This window comes from Hemibagrus wyckioides, linkage group LG03 (genome assembly GCF_019097595.1).
Source record: "Hemibagrus wyckioides isolate EC202008001 linkage group LG03, SWU_Hwy_1.0, whole genome shotgun sequence".
NCBI classification, from domain to species: domain Eukaryota; kingdom Metazoa; phylum Chordata; class Actinopteri; order Siluriformes; family Bagridae; genus Hemibagrus; species Hemibagrus wyckioides.
Genome location: NC_080712.1, coordinates 34,225,146 through 34,247,937, shown reverse-complemented (window position 1 = coordinate 34,247,937; position 22,792 = coordinate 34,225,146). Strand labels below are relative to the sequence as shown.

Sequence of the window (22,792 nt, the reverse complement as noted above, 5' to 3'; positions counted from 1 at the left end):
TATATAATAATAATTATATTTTATTTATATATATATATATATAATAAAAAAACTAATACTTTTTTAATTCCAAAAAATAATTTAACATTAAAAAGTGTTAGCATTCTTTATTATATATATATATATATATATGTAATATTATATTTTTAATAAATTTATTATTTATTAATTAAATTATATAAATAAATTTTATATTTATATATATATATAAATATAAAATACTAATGCTTTTTTAGTTTTTTTTAAACTTTTTCTTTTTGGAAAAGGACCACTTTCTTAAAGAGAGATTTTTTAAATAATAGATTTTAGGAGATTTAAATTAAGAAGAAAAGTATATTTAAGCTCTGTATGAAATTATATATATTTTATAATTTTTAAAAACTTCTCTCAGACTCAAGTCAGCATTTAACGTCAGCGCGAGCGTTACGCTAGTGACGTCACGTCGAGCGCGAGAGAAGCTAAAGAGAGGCGAAGAGATCGTGTTTTTGTTTTCTGGCCAGTTTGGACCTCATTTAAAGTAAGTTTATTCGGTTTTGTGTGACCGAACCCGGTTTATTGTGTGTTCCGTCCTGTCTGTGTTGTGTGTGTGTGAGAAGGTGTGTGTATTGTGTGTGTTGGAGGTGTTTCGGTATGAAGCGCGCTGTGACGGCGGACCAGATCGCGGAGTGGTTCACTCTCGGAGCTCAGTTCGCTAATGTCAGAATCACCGAGGAACCGAGAAGAGATAAAACACACACACACGGAGAGGAGGAAGAGAAGAGGTGAACAACAACGACGATTTACAAACATTTTATTTAACATCTCTTCACTTCTCGTATGGCTAACTAAATATTAACGCTAGCGCTAGTTCAATCCACGCATGCGCAGTTGGTAGGCTGATTAATGGGGTTATCGTAGATATTAGCATTTTGTCGGTATTCTTTTTATTTAAAACGATTAATTCACTGGTCAGTATCTCCCCAGTCTGAGAATATATTAATCAATTATTAATAATAATTTAATATTATTCATGGACGTAGCTGAATGTCATTTAGCTTCCCTGAATAGTTTTGTTTGCTTAAAGGCTGAGTCACTCCGCGTCGCGCATGCGCAATTAGGGTTTCTTGTATCGTCCTTATTAGCATAGATTATCTCATTTGCATAAGTTAAGGCTTAAAAAAGAAAGCACATATTTAGTACGTATAAGTACACAAAAGTATTTTTGGACTTTTATTTATATCAGGACCAAATGTAATCTATTAAAATTGAACATTAAAAAAAAATAGCAAGGCAGCTGATCAAACTGTTATTTGATGGAATTATTTATCTAATATAGACACACTGACAATTTTGCATAGAATATTCTAGAAGTATTAGACTTGGTAAAAGATGTAAGGAGAAGATGTCTGAGTGTATTTCTAGACTCGTAAATGAGAGCTTGAGCTGATGTGGAGACATGAGTAATTACTCTTAATGTGTGTTTGAACCCCGTCCCAGCCACACGGTTTCAGAGAAGGAGGGATTGGAAGAAGGAGACGAGAGGAACAGGAAGTCTGATCTTCTCTCTGGTGAGACTCGTGAGATTTCACACGCAAATCTGTGATTGTTGTGGAACAGGAAGTCATGCTGTGTCTTAATGCACAGTTGTGTAATTGTTGCGACAATCTAACACTTGAGCTTAAACTCTAGGCACCGGGGTCATTCCTGCTCCTCCTGCCAGCTATGAGTATCCAACACTCCCCATCACCAAGAACCGGCAGGAGGTGTGTGTATATTTGCGAGCACACACACACACACAAATTTCCTGATAAAGCATGCTGCCATCATTAGCTCTGTGTGTGTGTGTGTGTGTAGCTGATCTCCCTGATCGAGAGTAACTCTGTGGTGATAATCCGGGGGGCAACAGGCAGTGGGAAAACGACCCAGATTCCCCAGTTTATTCTGGATTACTACGCAGAGAAGGGCGCCACCTGCAGCCTGGTGGTCACGCAGCCACGCAAGATCGGAGCCAGCAGCATCGCCCGCTGGATCGCCCAACAGCGCAGGTGTACACTCGGCAGCCTGGTGGGGTATCAGGTACACACACACACCTCACACACTTTTAATTCTCTGTCTCTCCTCATCTCTCTGCTCTCTCATCTCATTTTTGATTCCTTTTTTTTCTGTCATTTCCTCTTCTTCTAACATTCTCTCTCTTTCCCTCCCTCCTTCCTAATCTCCCCCTCCCTCCTTCCCTCCCTCCCTCCCTCCCTCCCTCCCTCCTCTTCTCACTTTCTCTCTCCTTCTCTTTCTCTCTCTCTCTCACACATGCCCCTTGACTGGCAGGCTAACTCTGTTACTCTGTTTAACCTGCTAGTGTTTGCATCTCTCTCTCTCTCTCTCTCTCTCTCTCCTTCCCTCCCTTATTCTCTCCCTCATTCCCTCCCTCTCTCATTCTCTCTCCCACTCCCTCCCTCACCCCCCTCTCCCCCCATCTGTTTGTCTGCTCCATCTCTTTCCTCTGTTTTCTGTGGGGTTTTGTTCTCCTTTTCCCCCCTCAATTACCTCTGTCTTTATAATACCTTGTCTATTTTTGTGTGTGTAGGTGGGGTTGGAGAAGATGGCCACAGAACACACTCGGCTGATCTACATGACCACAGGAGTGCTGTTGCAGAAACTTGTATCAGCCAAGAGCCTTGTCGAGTTCACACACATCTTTATAGATGAGGTAACTCTCTCTCTCACACACGCGCTCACACACGCACGCACACACAGACAGACACACACACACGCACACAGACAGGCACACACAGACAGACACACACACACGCACACAGACAGGCACACACAGACAGACACACGCACACACAGACAGACAGACGCACACACAGACAGACAGACGCACACACAGACAGACAGACGCACACACAGACAGACAGACGCACACACAGACAGACACACGCACACACAGACAGACACACGCACACACAGGCAGACGCACACACAGACAGACACACGCACGCACAGACAGACGCACGCACAGGCAGACGCACGCACAGGCAGACACAGACAGGCAGACACAGACACACGCACACACAGGCAGACGCACGCACAGGCAGACACAGACAGGCAGACACAGACAGGCAGACACAGACAGGCAGACACAGACAGGCACACACAGACAGGCACACACAGACAGGCACACACAGACACACGCACACACAGGCAGACGCACGCACAGGCAGACGCACGCACAGGCAGACACAGACAGGCACACACAGACACACGCACACACAGACAGACGCACACACAGACACGCACACACAGACAGACGCACGCACAGGCAGACACAGACAGACGCACACACAGACAGACGCACACACAGACAGACGCACGCACAGACAGACAGACGCACACACAGACAGACAGACGCACGCACGCACACAGACAGACGCACGCACGCACACAGACAGACGCACACACAGACAGACGCACGCACACACAGACAGACGCACACACAGACAGACGCACGCACACACACACAGACAGACGCACGCACACACAGACAGACGCACGCACACACAGAGGCACGCACGCACACACAGACAGACGCACGCACGCAAGCACACACAGACAGACGCACGCACGCACACACAGACAGACACGCGCACACACAGACGCACACACGCACGCACACACAGACAGACGCACGCACGCACACACAGACAGACACGCACACAGACAGACACGCGCACACACAGACGCACACACGCACACAGACAGACGCGCACACACAGACGCACACACGCACACAGACAGACGCGCACACAGACAGACGCACGCACGCACACACAGACACGCACGCACACACAGACAGACACGCACAGACAGACACGCACGCACAGACAGACACGCACGTACAGACAGACACACGCACAGACAGACAGACGCGCGCACGCAGACAGACGCACGCGCACACAGACACGCGCACACACAGACGCGCGCACAGACAGACACACGCACGCGCACAGACACGCACGCGCACAGACAGGCACGCGCACAGACACACGCACGCGCACAGACAGACACACGCACGCACGCAGACAGACAGACAGACGCACGCACAGACAGACGCACGCACAGACAGACGCACGCACAGACAGACGCACGCACAGACAGACAGACGCACGCACAGACAGACAGACGCACGCACAGACAGACAGACGCACGCACAGACAGACAGACGCACGCACGCACAGACGCACGCACGCACAGACAGACGAACGCACGCACAGACGCACGCACGCACAGACAGACGCACGCACGCACAGACAGACGCACGCACGCACAGACAGACGCACGCACAGACAGACGCACGCACAGACAGACGCACGCACGCACAGACAGACGCACACACAGACAGACGCACGCACGCACGCACACACACACAGACAGACGCACGCACACACAGACACGCACACAGACAGACAGACAGACGCACGCACATACAGACGCACAGACAGACGCACGCACAGAGAGACACGCACACACACAGACGCACGCACGCACGCACAGACAGACGCACACACAGACAGACACACAGACAGACGCATGCACAGACGCACGCACGCACAGACGCACGCACGCACACACAGACAGACGCACGCACAGACAGACAGACGCACGCACAGACAGACAGACGCACAGACAGACAGACGCACGCACAGACAGACAGACGCACGCACAGACAGACACACGCACGCACAGACAGACAGACGCACGCGCACACACACAGACAGACGCACGCACACACAGACACGCACACAGACAGACAGACAGACGCACGCACATACAGACGCACAGACAGACGCACGCACAGAGAGACACACGCACACACACAGACGCACGCACGCACGCACAGACAGACGCACGCACAGACAGACAGACGCACGCACAGACAGACAGACGCACGCACAGACAGACAGACGCACGCACAGACAGACAGACAGACGCACGCACAGACAGACAGACAGACGCACGCACAGACAGACAGACGCACGCACACACACACAGACAGACGCACGCACACACAGACACGCACACAGACAGACAGACGCACGCACAGAGAGACACACGCGCACGCACAGACAGACGCACACACAGACAGACACACACAGACAGACGCACGCACAGACAGACAGACGCACGCACGCACAGACGCACGCACACACAGACGCACGCACGCACGCACAGACAGACGCACGCACAGACAGACGCACGCACAGACAGACGCACGCACAGACAGACGCACGCACAGACAGACACACGCACGCACACAGACGAACACACGCACAGACAGACGCACACACAGACAGACGCACACGTGCGCACAGACTGACGCACGCACAGACACATGCACGCGGGCGCACAGACAGACGCACGCACGCGGGCGCACATACAGACGCACGCAGACACATGCACGCGGGCGCACAGACAGACGCACGCACGCGGGCGCACAGACAGACGCACGCACGCGGGCGCACAGACAGACGCACGCACGCGGGCGCACAGACAGACGCACGCACGCGGGCGCACAGACAGACGCACGCACGCGGGCGCACAGACAGACGCACGCACGCGGGCGCACAGACAGACGCACGCGGGCGCACAGACAGACGCACGCACGCGGGCGCACAGACAGACGCACGCACGCGGGCGCACAGACAGACGCACGCACGCGGGCGCACAGACAGACGCACGCACGCGGGCGCACAGACAGACGCACGCACGCACCCGCACAGACAGACGCACGCACGCACCCGCACAGACAGACGCACGCACGGACCCGCACAGACAGACGCACGCACGGACCCGCACAGACAGACGCACGCACGCACCCGCACAGACAGACGCACGCACGCACCCGCACAGACAGACGCACGCACGCACAGACAGACAGACGCACGCGCACACACACAGACAGACGCACGCGCACACACACAGACAGACACGCACAGACGCACGCACGCACGCACAGACGCACGCACGCACAGATGCACGCACGCACGCACAGACGCACGCACGCACGCACGCACAGACAGACGCACACAGACACACGCACGCACAGACACGCACGCACAGACGCACGCACGCACAGACAGACGCACGCACAGACAGACGCACGCACGCACACACAGACGCACGCGCGCACAGACGCACGCACGCGGGTGCACAGACAGACACAGACGCACGCACAGACAGACGCACACACAGGCAGTCAGACGCACGCACAGACAGACGCACGCACGCACAGACAGACGCACGCACAGACAGACGCACGCACGCACACACAGACGCACGCACACACAGACGCACGCACACACAGACGCACGCACACACAGACGCACGCACAGAAAGTCGCACGCACAGACAGACGCACGCACGCACAGACAGACGCACGCACGCACAGACAGACGCACGCACGGACGCACAGACAGACGCACGCACAGACAGACGCACGCACAGACAGACGTACGCACAGACAGACGTACGCACAGTCACAGTATTTGATAACGTTTGATGTGTGTGTTTCAGGTGCATGAGCGAACAGAGGAGCTGGACTTCCTTCTGCTGGTGGTCAGAAAACTGCTGCGGTCCAACTCACGCTTTGTTAAGGTATACACACACACACGCCCCTCCTGGCGAGACTATCTCTGTTTAACCTGCATGTGATTGCATCTCTCTCTCTCTCTCTCTCTCTCGCTCCCTCTCCCCCTCTCTATCTACCTCTCTATCTCCCTCTCCCCCTCTCTCTCTCTCTCTCGCTCCCTCTCCCCCTCTCTATCTCCCTCTCCCCCTCTCTATCTCCCTCTCCCCCCCCCTCTCTCTCTCTCTCGCTCCCTCTCCCCCTCTCTATCTCCCTCTCCCCCTCTCTATCTCCCTCTCCCCCTCTCTCTCTCTCGCTCCCTCTCCCCCTCTCTCTCTCTCCCTGCCTCTCTCCCCCCCCCTCTCCCCCCTCTCTCCCCCTCTCTATCTCCCTCTCTGTCTCCCTCTCTCTCTCTCTCTCTCTCGCTCCCTCTCCCCCTCTCTATCTCCCTCTCCCCCTCTCTCTCTCTCTCTCGCTCCCTCTCCCCCTCTCTATCTCCCTCTCCCCCTCTCTCTCTCTCTCTCGCTCCCTCTCCCCCTCTCTATCTCCCTCTCCCCCTCTCTCTCTCTCGCTCCCTCTCCCCCTCTCTCTCTCTCCCTGCCTCTCCCCCCCCTCCCCCCTCTCCCCCCCTCTCCCCCCTCTCTCCCCCTCTCTATCTCCCTCTCCCCTCTCTATCTCCCTCTCTCTCTCTCTCTCTCTCTCTCGCTCCCTCTCCCCCTCTCCCCCTCTCTATCTCCCTCTCCCCCTCTCTCTCTCTCTCTCTCGCTCCCTCTCCCCCTCTCTATCTCCCTCTCCCCCTCTCTCTCTCTCCCTGCCTCTCTCTCTCTCTCTCTCCCCCCTCTCCCCCCTCTCTCTCCCTCTCTATCTCCCTCTCCCCCTCTGTATCTCCCTCTCCCCCTCTCCCCCCTCTCTCTCCCTCTCTATCTCCCTCTCTTCAGGTGATCCTGATGTCAGCTACGATTAACTGCACGGAGTTTGCGGAATACTTTGGTACTCCTTTTAGGAACCAGCTAAACCCAGCGTATGTGTTTGAGGTGGAGGGAGCGCCATACATGGTGGAGGAGTTTTACCTGGATGACCTCACAACCATCCTGCCCTTCAGAGTAAGGGACTGAAGGAGTGGGGGAGTGGCTGAAGGAGTGAGGGAATGGGCTTGTCCTTTCATTGTAGTTACATGTACAATTCTAATATCTTCATACAGATATATTATCACACTTTTCGTGAACAGTGTGAGATTTAACATGGTGTGTGTGTGTGTGTGAGGTGGACATGTCCTTCCCTGGTGATCCCTACATAACAGCGGAGATGTATAATGTTGCAGTGAGCCTCATCCAGAACTTTGATGAGATGGAGACTAAACATCAAAGGTCAGCTTTCACAGTGACCCACACGAGTGTTCAGAATTATGAATTCAGAAGTTTTGTTTATTATTTGTTGTGTTTATCGATTCATTTATTGACTTTCTGATCCACTTAATGACTTACTGGCTGAATGACTTATTCACTCATGTACTAAGTTAAGCCATTTTAGCCAGTCTGTTAGCTCCTGTTAGCCTTGTAGTCTGAGCACCACACTAAAGACACATTTTGCCTGGTGAACATCTTGGGTACCTTCAGTTAAATGGACAATTAATGATTTTACTCAGAAAAAACAAACGTGTGTGTGTTGGACAGTGGTTTTGAACAGGACGGTCGTACATCTCTCCCCGAGAGGGGCAGTGTTCTGGTGTTTCTGCCTGGACTCGCCGAGATTCAGTACATGCAAGAAGCTCTCGCTAAACTTGTCCGCAAAAGGTCAGTGAAAACCTTTAAGATAATTTCATCATTCAGAGTCGTTGAATGACACTAGATTTATCCAGACCAATTAGCTTTGTTTAGCGCTTTTTTTTTAAATTATTTTTAACATTAATGGAGTTATTCAGTCAGAATGATTACACTGGGTTTAGTGTGTCTGCATTATTCAGGTTTAGGAAGACTTATTTATTCACATTAGAAGAAGAAATGTAGGCGACAGATTTTTTAGGACTAGAAATTAATTAATTATTATTAATATTAATCATTAATTAATTTTTCAAATCTGAATGAAACCTTTGAGTGTGTGTATGTGTCAGGTTGCAGGTGTATCCTCTTCACTCCACAGTCACTCTGGAGGAGCAGAATGGGGTGTTTTTGGTACCTGCACCTGGCTATAGGAAGGTAACACTCACATGCCCCCCCCTTTTGCGTTCTCTCTCTCTCTCTCTCTCTCTTTCTCTCTCCCTCTCTTTCTATCTCCCTCTCTCTCTCTCTCTCCCCCACTCCCTCTCTCTGTCTCACTCTCTCTCTCTATCTGCCTCTCTCTTTATCTGTCACTCTCTCTCTCTCTCACTCTCTATCTCCCACTCCCTCTCTCTCTATCTCCCTCTCTCTCTCTCTCTCTCTCTCTCTCTCTCTCCCTCCCCCTTTCCCCCCCCCCGTCTTATTCTCTCTGTTTCTGTCTCATTTTTGTGCTATTTTAAAAAAAAAAAAAAAAAAAGCTCAGGAAATAGTTGCCCAGTTACCCAAACTGTTGTGTGTGTGTGTGTGTGATTTCACAGATAATCCTGTCCACCAACATTGCGGAGAGTTCAGTCACAGTTCCTGATGTTAAATATGGTGTGTGTGTGGGCAGGGGGGGGGGTATGATGATGATTATGGTGTAGAAGGTTAAATTGTCTGGACAATAGCACTGAAACTGAACTTGACTTACGACATGCCTACTAATGGAATTAAGTGTGTGTGCGCATGTGTGTGTGTGTGCATGCGTGTGTGTGTGAGACAGTGATCGACTTCTGCTTGGTGCGTCACCTGGTATGTGACAAAGAGACAAACTACCAGTCTCTCCACCTTACCTGGGCTTCCAAGACCAACTGTAACCAGCGACGAGGTGAAATCTAAACACTGATACTTTATATTTTATTCAACATTTACTCCCCTCCTCTCTCTGTCTCTCTTTCTTTGATTCATTCTCTCTCTCTCTCTCTCTCTCTCTCTCTCTCTCAGGTCGAGCAGGTCGTGTGTCTAAAGGGTTTTGCTATCGCTTGGTCACCCGAACTTTTTGGAATGACGAGATTCCAGAGTACACCATTCCTGAGATGCTGGTATGAGCATTACTGCACAAATTACTTGGGGTTGATAAGGCAACGCTGCTGAGCAGATCTGATTATCAGACAATCGTTCTTGTTCTCTTTTGAGTGGTTTATACTCAATACAGCACTGACACTCGTGTGATTGTGTGTGCGTGTGTGTGTGTGTGTGTGTGTATGTATGTATGTACACAGCATTCTCCTTTAGCTAATACTGTATTAAAAGTGAAGTTGTTGGATATGGGTGATCCGTGCTCTCTGCTCTCCACGGCGCTCACACCTCCAAACCTGGATGACATTGAGAGGACCATCCTGCAGCTCAAAGAGGTCAGGGGTCACTCGCCTCCATATGACCTACACGCATCAACCGAGCTGTCCCAAACATTACAACACACTGTGTGTGTGTGTGAGAGAGAGGAAGCATGTGTATTACCCATAATGAATTGCGTCAATAATAAAAATGAAAAGGCTACTAGCAGGGGGAGTCTGTGTGGTGATGTGACCATATGTGATGTTCTCAGTAGAGAACATATGTGATGTCCAGTTTTTGCAAAGTGTATTCGGATGAGTGCTAATGTCACTTTCTAAATGCTAATTAGCCTATTACTAATTGGAATCTTTTTCTGTATCTAGGTCTGAAATATTTGTGTGTGTTTGTAGATAGGTGCTCTCTCGGTGTCTAGCAGCAGTATGAACAGGTTTGATGGTGAGTTAACATTTCTGGGCCGGGTTCTCGCTCACCTCCCTGTGGATCTGCACTTTGGGAAGCTCATTGTCTTAGGACACGTCTTCGGCTGTCTGGAGGAGTGTCTCATCATCGGTACTGCTGTGTGTGTGTGTGTGTGTGTGAGGTCATTTTTAATATAATTCAATACACAGTCAATTATCAGGAAAATGACTAATGATCATACCGACTTCAAAAATCACAATCTGAGTAACATCAAATACAGAAATGTTAGCTTTTCTAAAGCATTTAATTGCTATACACATCATTCTGCTCTCTCTCTCCGTTACTCTCTCTTTCTCTATCTCAATCTCTCTCTCTCAGCTGCCTCTCTCTCTTTGAAGAGTTTTTTTGCAATGCCGTCCCTGCAGCAGCTTCCAGGTTACCGGTGAGTTTAACTTCTTGTCCTTCTTAAATGTTTTTTGTTGTATTGGTGTCTAATCCTGCTGTTTGTTTTGTGTGTGTGGGGTCTTTCAGGAGTAAGCTGTCATTTGCTCAGGGTGTGCCCAGTGACCTCATTGCATTTGTTAATGTCTTCAAGGTACAATCTTCTTCAGTGTCTTCTTGTCTTTAATGTTCTTTCCACAAGGCATGTGATCTTTGTCCCAGATATTTAACATGGGGGTTTAGTTGTGTCCCGGTTTTCCCTCTGTTTGTGCCCCCCCCCGCAATCTCACAGGCAACCTAGTCTTTATCTACATCTATGATACAGATGAGGACATGACTATTCTTTTCCTTTCTGAAATTTGTCACAATTCACCTATTTAAGGCATCAGTGCTATCCCTATATTCACCCTGGGCTTTGGTTTCTCCCAGAATTCCAGTGCATCTTAATGTTTTCTCCGATTCCCATTAAATCCTCCTTCAACTACACTGTCCCTTATTCTCTCTGCAGCTGTTCACCTGTAGCTAGTTATGTGTGTATTTATGTTTTAGGCCTGGTACATCTCCAGAGTCAAAGGAGAACTTAGACGCCCAAAGGTGAGGTGTGTGTGTGTGTGTGTGCGTGAGCGTGTGTGTTCTACAAATGCCCAAGTGATAGATGGTTAAGTGTGTAGTGTGCAAATATAGTCTACAATTTAATATGGAGCCAAAACTAAACCTCTCAGAGAGAGGACGTGCAGGAAATGCATTAAATATGGGAGGGAAATGATATCTTCTTTTTTCTGCTAAATTACGTGTGTGTTTTCAGGATGAGCTGGAATGGGGCAAAGAGAACTGCATTCAGATCAAACGGATACGAGAGGTTACAAGCATCACACACACACACACACACAAAGCAGAAATGATGTGTCCATAGATGTGTTTATTGATTGTGTGTGTGTGTGTGTGTGAGATACAGGTGGCCGAGTTGTTTGAAGATCTGAAGAATCGAGTGTCACAGTTCAACATGCACATCAGTGAAACATCCTCTCCCTCAGACTACACCAGCACACACACGCAGAAATTCATACTGCAGGTATACACAAGCATACACAACATAGCACAAGCCAGCTGTACCTCATTATTAAATAATAATTAATCTTCTGTTTCTCAGGTGGCAATCGCAGGCGCATTTTATCCAAATTACTTCCTCCAGGGAAGTGTGGACGAGGAGCTCGCTTCAAAGGAACTCTTCGGGAATGACCCCAGGACCACTGTACTGGTATATCAGGTTACAGTTTTTCAGGGGATTACCATTACTTCTACACTAAAAATAATAATAATATTTTCTCTCACTCTGTCTCTCTCTTCGGTCAGGTTCGTAATCTCCCCCCATTTGCATTCCTCTACTATAAACAGCTCCAGTCTCTCTTCAGACAGTGTGGTCAAGTCAAATCCATCACCTTTGATTGCTCCAGGTACCACCATCCTGTGTATATGTGTCCTAGAAATTTCTGGAATTCAAACACACACTTCACATGCTTGCCTATTGCTGCTAGGTAATCGTAGTGAATCTCCTGAGTGGATGCATGTGGGATTAGTCTTTTGATCCCCATGGCAGAAGTGGAACATCAGGACAATGCTCATTCAGTTTTTTGGACATTAACTGACATGTTCATAAAAATCTTCTTCCCCCACACAGCACACACACAGCAGATCTTTTCCCCTTTGCTTTTGCCATGGAGATCACAGAACAATGTGCATCATAGTACCACGTGCATCCACAAGGTATGATTCCATCATCAATTGGTTGGGGGCCCAATTCGCCAGACACTAAGTTTGCGCTGCCTAGTGCTGAGTGTGTGTTCCATGTTCAAATTTTTTTGTGTGTGTTTTGTCTGTGTGTATCAGGGCCTATGTTGAGTTCTACCGCTCGTCACTGAGAGGTTCTGGCATTCTCCCGGAGGTCTCTCTGTCTCTCCTCCTCACTCTGCAGAGACATCCTCTCTATCTCCACGTTCATGCTGCTGAAGAGGTGGAGACTCGTGCAGGGGGTCAGAGTATCTCGCACCTCAAATATGCACGGTACACACAAAGAGTATCGTCAGAAACTGTTGTGTTACAATATCAAATAATGCCAGATAATTATAGAATGCCTTTTGAGTTGCCATAGTTACACAGAAAGACTAGACATTCTCTCTCTCTCTCTCTCTCTCTCTCTCTCTCTCTCTCTCTCTGTGTGTCTTTGTTTCTCTCAGGGTGAATGTAGATTTTCAGAATCAGACTGTGAGCCCTGTTGGAGGTCTGATCAGCTCCATCGATCCAGAAAAACTTCCATCTAATCCTGTCTTCATTGTCAATATCACAGAGGTGTCCATTCATTCACTTTCAGTGCACAAATTGTGTGGATGCTAACAGGATTTTAATGTTTGGGTGAAGTCAAACAAATTAACAAGTTGTTTTTGTTTCTCTTTCACCGTGTGTGTAGGTCATTGAAGTGGGGCATTTCTGGGGTTTCCAGTCTGACGAGGCGAGTCTGGAGAAACAGCGGCGGCTGACCGCAGCCATTAATTCGCAGGAGCTCTTCCAACTTTCTGTGGCGATTTATCCAAACCTTCTGTGTCTCGCCCCTTTTTCTGACACACATACTGAACCGGGAAACTATTACAGAGCCAAAATACTGCACATTCTTGGGAGTAATGTGGAGGTAACACACACACATACACATGCTCGTACATCTTCTGAACTGTCTGTATGTCAGAGAATGGTGTGGTTAAAAAAAATGCACGTTATTGTGTCTATTTTCAGGTGGGTTTGTTATAAAGCTGTGTGTGTGTGTGTGTGTGTGTGTGTGTGTATATACAGGTGCTCTTTGTGGACTTTGGAAACATGTCCAAGGTGTCGTGTAATTCTCTGAGGGAACTTCCAGTTGACCTGCAAGCTCTTCCCTTTCAGGTATTATCTCCATGGCAACAAGGCTGTAATTAAACATCTTCAGTACCACATAATTAAACCAAAAATAATAAGTGGTGGTATACTGAGGAGTGTGTGTGCGTGCGTGTGCGTGTGTGCACCTTCAGGCTCAGGAGTTCAGTGTGGCGTGTTTGGCTCCATCAGCACAGTCGATGATTCTGGGCAATCATTGGAGCAGTCGAGCTCGAAACCGCTTCATCACACTTGTGCATGGCCGTTTGGTCATGGTCACACTCTACTCCATCCTGCATGGCATTATGCGTGTCCATCTGCATGTCTCTATGGAATCGGGGGACATCAGCGTAGCAGACTTGCTCGTGCAAGAAGGCCATGCTCGACTCATACCCGAGAGCTTCGAAAGCAAGGTAACTACCGGAAAGATGCGTTAAAAGTGTGGATGTGGCAACCCACGTTGAAACCACAGCATGGGATGATGTTAAATCTGTACATAAATATATGAAATTTAGCCCCTCCCTCTCTCTCTCTCTCTCTCTCTCGTTCCTGCAGCAGTCTCATGAGATTCTGACAGCTCTGTATCAGGACCTGAATGCAGGAACGTTCACCCCGAGCTCCACCAGTAGTGCCTGGAAAAAACGCAAAGAGGAAGAGAAGCGGCTGATCAACGGTCTGCTGCTGACCTTCTCTAAACCCAGACACAACACCCCCAAGTGCAAGGTTCCACAACTCCTACCTTTTACAGACAAGTTACACAATCACACACACTGTATTATCTCTAACATCATCACTATTACTCCTGCACAGGTTCCAGTTCACGGCCCTTACACTCCTCATAAGGTGACATTTCACAGCATGAGCAGCACTGCACACTTCAGGTAACACACACACACACACACACACCCATATATATGTATAGGTTAATGGCTGCTGTTTGTCTGTTTGAAGGTCAGTTGCTATCGACAAAAACAGCATTAACTCTGTGTTGGTGAACGATCATCCTCACGACCATCATGACAGGATGCTGGTGGCTGGGTCTGTCTCTCTGAGTGCCTCAGGTACCTGTCTGTCTCTCTCTGGGCCTCAAGTCTCTGTCTGTCTCTCTCTGGGCCTCAAGTCTCTGTCTGTCTCTCTCTGTGCCCTGGGTTCCTGTCTGTCTCTCTCTGTGCCTTGGGTTCCTGTCTCTGTGTTTGTCTGCATCTCTTAAAATTTCCTTATAGCTGCTTTGTGTCCATCGTTAAAAGACATATACAAATGTTATGCAAAAAATGTTTTAAGGGTGTGTGTGTGTGTGTGTGTGTGTGTGTGTGTGTGAATGCAGGTGTATGTATTTTGCTAAAAGATACTACTCTGATGCCTCACATCCCTGGCCTTCCTGCCATTATCACCATGCTCTTCACCCCCATCATGGAGCTACGGTCTGTCTCACTGTTCCACAATCACCTGTTTCACTGCACTACACACACACACCGGTCCTTGATAACTGTGTGTGTGTGTCGTGCAGCACTGATGAGGAGCGAACCTGCTTCACTGGAGCTCTGTGTGGTTTGGGCTCCAAGTCCAGCACTCATGATCCCATTCTGCCAGAGCACGACATTGAGATGGCCTTCGATGTGAAGTTTGATGTTGATGACATTGCAGAGGTGATGGTGGGGGTGTGTGTGTGTGTGTGTGTGCTCATGGGTATGTGCAAATATTCATATATAAGGATAGTAAAGGTAGCAAATGCCATTAGCTGGAGCAGAGGGGACTTACTGATGATGCTGAAGGTAAATAAGTGTGTGTGTGTTCCAGATAAATGCACTGAGAGGGACGATGAACCGGTTGGTGTGTGAGGGTCCACACGGTCTCCTCCATATTGACCCGGAGAGAATCCACTCACTGCAGGATGATGCTCGAGATCGACTCCTCAGGTGATAATCACAGCGCTGAACTACAGTAAGATCAGTACAGTGCACTGGGCTGCTGGGTCAGGGGCAGGACGAATGGACAATTAAATTAGGGAGGAGAGTTTATTCTTATTTATTCTATAATATGTCTGGGGTTTCTGAAAGTTTGTATAATTCTGCTAAATGATAATGAGGATGCGTTTTCTCTGTGAAAGAGACAGACAGTGATTTTGGTGTGTGTGTGTGTGTGTGGTGTTTTTTCCAGGCTGTTTTGTAAAACTCCCCACAGAGAAGACCAGACCCCAGTTTATTACGACAAACCCAAACACTGGAACCAGGTAACACAACTGTATGCCATCTCTCATTCACTTAGAGTTTATAGAGTAAAGAGTTCCATCAAACGTATTTTAATTTTTTTTTTTTACTGTCACTTACAATTAAGTCATTTGTGTGTGTGTGTGTGTGTTTCAGGTGGACCCCTCCCAGCAGATGGAGGTTGTGCAGAAGAATGACAGCAGAATTAAAAGTGTTTTGTTCCGGATGCACCCCATAACTCTGCTGAACATGTGAGAATTTGTGTTATAAAAATGTAAGCGTTCTTATTTTGCTGTAGAATAGCAGCGGTCAGTTGTTTTAGATCTTCTTTTCTTTTCTTTCTTTTTTTTTTTTCAAACTATGTTGGTCTGCAGTTGTTGCTCCTGTCCACTAGATGGCACTTTGTTGGTCAATAAATAACCGAGTTTATTATGCATTTACTCTGTTTACAGTGTGTGTGTGCGTGTTGACAGTGTATTGTGATATTTAGCAGGAGTGTCCAGCTATCGTGCGCACACACACACACACACATTTAAGAGGAGGGACGTTCTTGTTAATCAATCAATGAAGGAGGCGTGGCCTCTGTTTCTGTAGGTTCTAGTGAAGGTAGTGGGAACTTGTGCTAACTGTGGGCTTTGCCTATGATAAAGAGGCTGCAGTGCATTGTGGGTAATCATGTTACACGCTTTTTTCCCCTTTACTACTGACTAAACTCTCCACAGCCAATAAAAACACAGACGTTTTACATTAGAGAACATTTATTCATTCTTGTTCAATTAAATACACGAGTGCAAACAGTTACAGAGTGGACGCTGAGCTGGAATCCAACAACACTGACCTGAACTGAACTGAACACACTCCTGACTTTACAAAAGCTAAATTACACTTAACACACTTTGAAATTCATGTGTTTAACACACACACACCCACAGGAGAAAAAACATTCACAATATATTCATATTAATGCGTGTGTGTGTGTGTGTGTGTAAGCAGTGATGTAGGCATAGGTTGAGAGAGTGTGAGATGTTCTTACAGTCAGATTAAAGCAATGCAGTATGAAGGAATAGAAAGAAAGAGCGATATCTTATTATTTACTAAAGACTGACGTTCATGCATTTTAATCTGAAGCAAAATGAGAGCGAAAAAGCTGTTTCAAATTTTTTCCACTGGTGACATTATTAACCATCAGGCGTGTTTCCCAGCTGAGAGATTCAACCCTACAGTAGTGATCACTTGCGTCACATCGTGTCCTCATTTTCCAGGAACGTAACTTAGCTATCTAATTAACACTCTGTTAGCAGAATACTGTCATGCGCGGGTAGCTTGAACATAGAAACTGATTTTTGGACGACATTTAAATTCAGGATTTTAATTAAATTAATTAATTCATTAATATTTGTTATTATGGGCTCCATCAGCTCTGTTACTTGATAACCTCAGCTTTTTTTTTTAGTTGTATGTCGCTAATCATCACAACCATCAATGATCTCTGATGCTGAGGTTCTTGGTTGACCAGCACACTGTCCAATCCGAACGGCTCCAGCTGATCATGTGGTTTTATTATTATTTATCAAATACACCATGTAGTATAATAATAATAATCCTGATCCAGTGTCAGGTAATAATAGTTTGTAATAATTTGTTATTGGGCTCCTCGTTAATACACCCTCGTTGACTTCCCCTTAGACGTGTGTACCTTAGTGTGCACTCTCAGCAAGGATCGCTGTAGCGCAAGTGATTTACTCCGCTTCATGCTAGCTCGCTCTTTCAGATACAAAGCCAAGCCTCAGCGCCTGACGTTCATATGGCGGTGCATTCTGGGAAATGTGTTCTGGTAAAGGCTGCAGTGATGCCCACTTGATCACTATATACCTTACAAGATCATAAATAGGGAAGTGGAAGTCAACAAGGGTGTATTAAAAACAGGATTGGGACGCAGCCTCACTGCAGTCGGTACTGGCTTGGTGTGATCAGTGGTTTTGGATGGTGGGATTTTACTCATCCTTCCTCTTGGCTCCAGGAACCTTCTCCCTCAGTCTACACACACACACACACACACACACAGATCTCAGCTGATGGACTATACTTCAAAGTGTTTGTGTGTCTGTGGTTCAGTTTGTACTCACTTTGTCATTACAGAGTTCACCTGAGTTCTCACTAGTCCCAGGTACTGATCTATCTGTTTCTGTAGAGAGAGAGAGAGAGATGCACAAACACAGGTGGAGAGAAGAGAGGGAGACAGAAGTATATCAAGAAATGGACAGAGAGATGAAGAGAGGCACAAACAGATGGGGAAAGACAGGAAAACAGGTAGACAGACAGGAGAGAGAGGGAGAAATCCTTAATATGGATTTAATGTTCTTGTTCTCTGTGTGCTTAGAGTAAAAGTTATAACATTATTCAGATCATACCTGATATTTCTCGTACACCAGTGGCACTGTGAACACACACACCACAACTGGGGAGAGAGAGAGAGAGAGAGAGAGTCAACACACACACACACACACAGGGGTTATATACCTGTGTGTGTGAGTGAGCATGTAGGCATGTGCACACGTCTGTGGGTTAATCATTAACCTTTGCCATGCTGACTGTGTGACTTAAACAGTACTATACACACACGCACAGAGCTCTGAGGGTTCTGGGTCATCTATATAAGGTGTAAAGGTGCCTTTTGTGTGTTTTCTTACCCAGAATTAGCAGAGTGAGGCCGTTAAACAGAGCGCCAACGTATGTCAGCAGCCACATCAACACTGCGAACTACACACACACACACACACACACACACCTGTAAGTGTGTTTTCCCTGTTTCTCAGATTCGTACATCATTGTGACAGGATGGTGAGATTATAGACTTTTGTAATATTGTGATGATCATGGGTTCGATATTTTATAAGTTTTTATAAAACAATATGAAGTAATTGTTCATTTGTCTTCAAAATATATAGGAATGTTTTTAAAGACAGCTGCTGATGGTTTTAAGGTGCCTCATGCAGCATTACTGTGTGTTTAATAACAGAGCTGTTAGTAAACCTCCTCAGGAGGTCATTCAGGTCATGTGACCAGCGCACCTTTAAAGAGTCGATCAGGTCCTGCACGAGGAAAAGCCTTCGCAGCTCCTTCAGTGTGTAATTCAGATAGAGCTGCACTTTCTCCACATATTTACTGATCTGCTCAGGAGAGAGAGAGATCTCCTGCTCCAGATACGCCCTGATACAGAGGGAGGGAGGGAGGAAGAGGGAGAGAGAGTCACTGAGGGTACATCTATTAATTCATCTCCAGCAGAGATGCTGTTCGTTACACAAGCTGCTGTATTGCTTCATCACTTACTAAGAGATTTTAATAAACACACTTCTGAGTTCAGGAGAAAGTCACATGACCTCAAATATCATGAAACTCCACTAGAATCAGGTTTAGATTTAGACTTTGGCTCGGTGTGATGTAGGTGATGCAGACATTGAGGCGTGTCCCAGTGCCGTTACCATAAACATGACGCTCTCAGAGTGCTGCTATCAGACTGAGGCAGGATGACCAGGACTGTTCAAGGCTAAGATGATTTCGGGAAGCGGATTCAGTAACAGGAAGAAGATGGCTCATGAGTTTAGGAGTCATTTGAGAGCTGAAAGAGTCGACTGAACTGAACTGATTCACTAAGAAGAGACTGGCTTAAAGGTTTTTGGAAACAGTCTCTGCATTAACACACACACACACACAGTTTCTCACTTGAATGGGTGTCCATCGTCAGTCTTCTGCACGGCCTGCAGCACGGACTTGTACACTCTGAAGCTGATGGTGGTGGAGAGAGCGGCAAGGGCGAGGTACGCCATCACACTCACCACGCTGAACTGAGTCAGAGAGAAGAGCAGCAGCAACACACTGCTGAACAACACGGCCGTCTTCCTCACATCCCGCCAGTGCAGCAGCTCCACCACTGTCCAGCACACACACACACACAGATATTAACCTTAACAGGACACAAAATGCACTGGAGCCATTTTAGTGCTGATGAAAACAAACATAGGTCCTGTATGTGTGTGTGTGTGTTTTGTAGGAATGTGAGTCAAATGAAAACCTTAAAACTCTGGTGTCATTTGGATTCGGACACTTGTTACATACATATATTTATTCTTCCTTTGTCCTTCTTTGTCTTCCATAAGTTACCTTCTGCCATGTGGTTGCTACTGACAGCTGACAGTGTCTCACATACACACACACACGGCTTGGCAAGGACATTTCCTAAAATGTTATCAGGTGTGTTTTGATAAGGCCGTAAAGTGACCAGCTTAAACAAATGACCTGAAACACGCCTCCTGTGCCACTTTCTTTCTCCTATTACACAATACATCTCACTAGCTACAGTAAAAAAAAAGGATGCTAACAAAGCTAATATGACAAACTATAATGCTAATGTCCACTAATGACTAGTGTCACAGCCAACAACTTAGAAATCCTGGAATTCTGACTAAACCTGAAGCCAGCATTATTATGTATCTTGTTTAATGCTAACAAAAATAAGCTAAGCTAACTTTACGCTCTTAAACATGAGCTAAGCTAAGGTTTACATCGGTGTGTCTGATCGATCGAGGTGTTAACCTGCACACGCTGCCATGACAACCCCAACACCTCGATCTGGATCATCTGGTTACAGTTGCTATGGACAGTAAAGATCCTGCTGCTGTGGCGACAGTTTCAATCAGCATCAGTGATGAAAGGAGAGAGAGAGAGAGAGAGAGCGAGAGAGAGAGCTCAAGTCTCCTGAGCGATTCTCCCTCCTGTCCCCACAGCGCTAATTTTAGCTGAAGAGGGCAGAATAGAATGTCGGCCATTTTACTTTACACTGGATTCTGTGTTAACTCTTTACAGCCAGAGAACAGGGGCTGGGTTCCGCCTCACACCGTTTAATCCATCGGGTTCTCTTAAGAACCTTTTTTTTTTAAAACCTATCCTTCAGTGACATTTCCAGAGTGTTCCATTTTCCCTAAGCGCGTGTGAGAAAACTGTGTTCATGTTCATCTAACTGAATGTTTTATATTGAGGTTAAAATCGTGAGAATGCTGTTGCTTGGCAACTGGGAAACAGTAACAGTAGGAAATGATCTAAAATCATCCGAAACCTCAACATTTACCTCAGATATATGGATAAATAACTTAAATTAATTCCAGAAAAGGAATTAAGCTAAAGTTTCACGGCCTACGCTAAGCATCGGCTAATCCGAACACCTAGACTTCTGATGTGTTCATAAACAAGATAAAACAAAATAAATTCTATTTTATTTGAATGTAATGTTTTTTTCTGTAAATATGGAACTGAGAGAATGATTTGATAACGCTTTCTGTTCAATGGATCCATAGCTTACTCACATTTCTATGATTTTATCATAATTATCTCAAGGAATTAGCCGAAGGTTGAGTCTCCTATATCTTCCACAGCCAGTTTGTTTTGGATTTTGTACCGTGATCAGAGTCACATGAGCTCCATTAACGCTTCCCTCTCTCCACATGCCGGCTAACGTCACGCTAATCCCATGTGACGTATTGATTAGGATTAAACATTGCACTAGAATCAGCATTTAATTGTCTTGTCTAGCATTGAACTTATGGACTAGCTACCTCGCTAATGTAATCACCAAGCTAACAACATTTACATTCCATCTGGAAAAGTAATATTGACACGATGAGCAGTGCATTAATGTGAGATTAGTAAATTGAGTTGGATGAACATGAGCAGTAACTGGACAGCGCTGTTATTTTTATGCTTTACATTCCCACCTTCGGGGGGGGGGTGGGTAAACTGGACTGTTAGAGATGAAACTTGGCTCTTCTCTTGTCTCTGTGAAATATTCTGTTCATTTTTATTCTCTCTCCTTGTTATAGATGGAACAGGAACACCAGATCATTCCGGCTCACTTTACCCCTGGACTGTACCTGAGACAGGTGTGAGGTTCAGTCAGTGAGGTGCATGAGACCCTAGTAATGAGACAGTGTTCCTATTTTACCAGCTAAAACACACACGTATGACTGCTGACGTGTGTATGTTTAAAAACACCCCTCATGTACAGCCTTCCTGTAGTCAGGAGCGTGTTCAGCAGCTGTTAGCATCTGGAGCTCAGGATTGTTCCACGCGTCTGTTCTCTCAGAACCGCGACAGACAATCAGCTCAGGTGAAGCTCAGAATATTCATCACAACTGTTAGTAAAATTATTCAGAATACATGCTAATGTTCACACTGCTGCTAACATGCTGTCTGAGAGAACACACACACACACACACAAAGTCAAAACACAACACACAACCGCTTCAGTGTTAATGAAGTAAATAAAGCTAACAAAGCGGAGAAGAGGACTGACCTGTACCACCCATGACTGCAGAGACAGAGAGAGAGAGAGAAAAGAGAGACAGCAGCTGAACAAGCACACAAAAGGAACAAGAGAGAGAGGGAGGGAGAAGAGAGAGAGAGAGAGAGAGAGGGAGAGAGGGAACATTTGCACACTGATAGAGTAAGAGAACTCCCACTGGCATTGGCTAGCTGATCACACACACACACACACACACACACACACTGGTCTCAATACCACACATACCCACTGACAAATGGGCTGAACGAAAAGAACACACACTGAGTGACTGAGCTTGTGTGTGTGTGTGTGTGTGTGTGTTTGTGTGTTTGACTTTAAGTTTGAAAGAGAGACGAGGAGGGAAAGTAGGTAAGGTGGCGATAGTTGCCATAGATACAGTGCTCTAATTCCTCTCTTCCACACACACACACACACACACACACACACAGAGCCTGAGATGATGAATAAGCTCATGGGAGATTAAAAAAAAAAAGTCTGCTGATGAAGAGAGAGTGAGAAATGTCTTTCATCT

The 22,792-nt window shown here is 46.8% G+C and overlaps 2 protein-coding genes across 6 annotated transcripts in view; one reads left to right on the top strand and one right to left on the bottom strand.

Moving 5' to 3' along the window:
• Positions 1-442: 442 nt before the first annotated feature.
• On the top strand, positions 443-16,364 carry tdrd9 (tudor domain containing 9). Of its 2 annotated transcripts, none has more exons than XM_058386158.1 (36): positions 443-517; positions 621-761; positions 1,477-1,547; positions 1,669-1,742; positions 1,834-2,055; positions 2,564-2,686; positions 6,553-6,633; positions 7,543-7,707; positions 7,868-7,971; positions 8,278-8,397; positions 8,715-8,799; positions 9,180-9,237; positions 9,404-9,508; positions 9,625-9,722; positions 9,903-10,034; positions 10,368-10,527; positions 10,756-10,819; positions 10,909-10,972; positions 11,368-11,412; positions 11,624-11,677; positions 11,774-11,890; positions 11,969-12,076; positions 12,214-12,272; positions 12,706-12,879; positions 13,053-13,164; positions 13,283-13,501; positions 13,660-13,749; positions 13,875-14,132; positions 14,275-14,442; positions 14,530-14,600; positions 14,671-14,780; positions 15,044-15,140; positions 15,227-15,365; positions 15,517-15,635; positions 15,877-15,949; positions 16,083-16,364. In XM_058386158.1, exons 2-36 carry the CDS (start codon positions 631-633, stop codon positions 16,179-16,181), a joined length of 3,969 nt encoding a protein of 1,322 aa, XP_058242141.1. In that variant the 5' UTR covers positions 443-517; positions 621-630; the 3' UTR covers positions 16,182-16,364. The 2 variants fall into 2 exon arrangements, with proteins under 2 accessions (XP_058242141.1, XP_058242140.1); XM_058386157.1 differs by having other exon boundaries at positions 12,172-12,272.
• A 302-nt stretch (positions 16,365-16,666) lies between these two features.
• The window catches only part of rtn1a (reticulon 1a), a 17,264-nt gene continuing 11,138 nt past the window's right edge, over positions 16,667-22,792 (bottom strand). For 3 of the 4 annotated variants that reach the window (XM_058386159.1, XM_058386160.1, XM_058386162.1), the window contains 6 exons: positions 19,650-19,857; positions 18,998-19,136; positions 18,617-18,686; positions 18,338-18,384; positions 18,053-18,111; positions 16,667-17,963 (listed from right to left, as the gene is read on the bottom strand). In XM_058386159.1, coding sequence (XP_058242142.1) covers positions 17,921-17,963; positions 18,053-18,111; positions 18,338-18,384; positions 18,617-18,686; positions 18,998-19,136; positions 19,650-19,857 — 566 coding nt within the window. In that variant the 3' untranslated portion in view covers positions 16,667-17,920. Of the gene's footprint in view, positions 17,964-18,052; positions 18,112-18,337; positions 18,385-18,616; positions 18,687-18,997; positions 19,137-19,649; positions 19,858-22,272; positions 22,442-22,792 lie in introns of those variants that run through there. The other variant, XM_058386161.1, reaches the window with a different exon arrangement.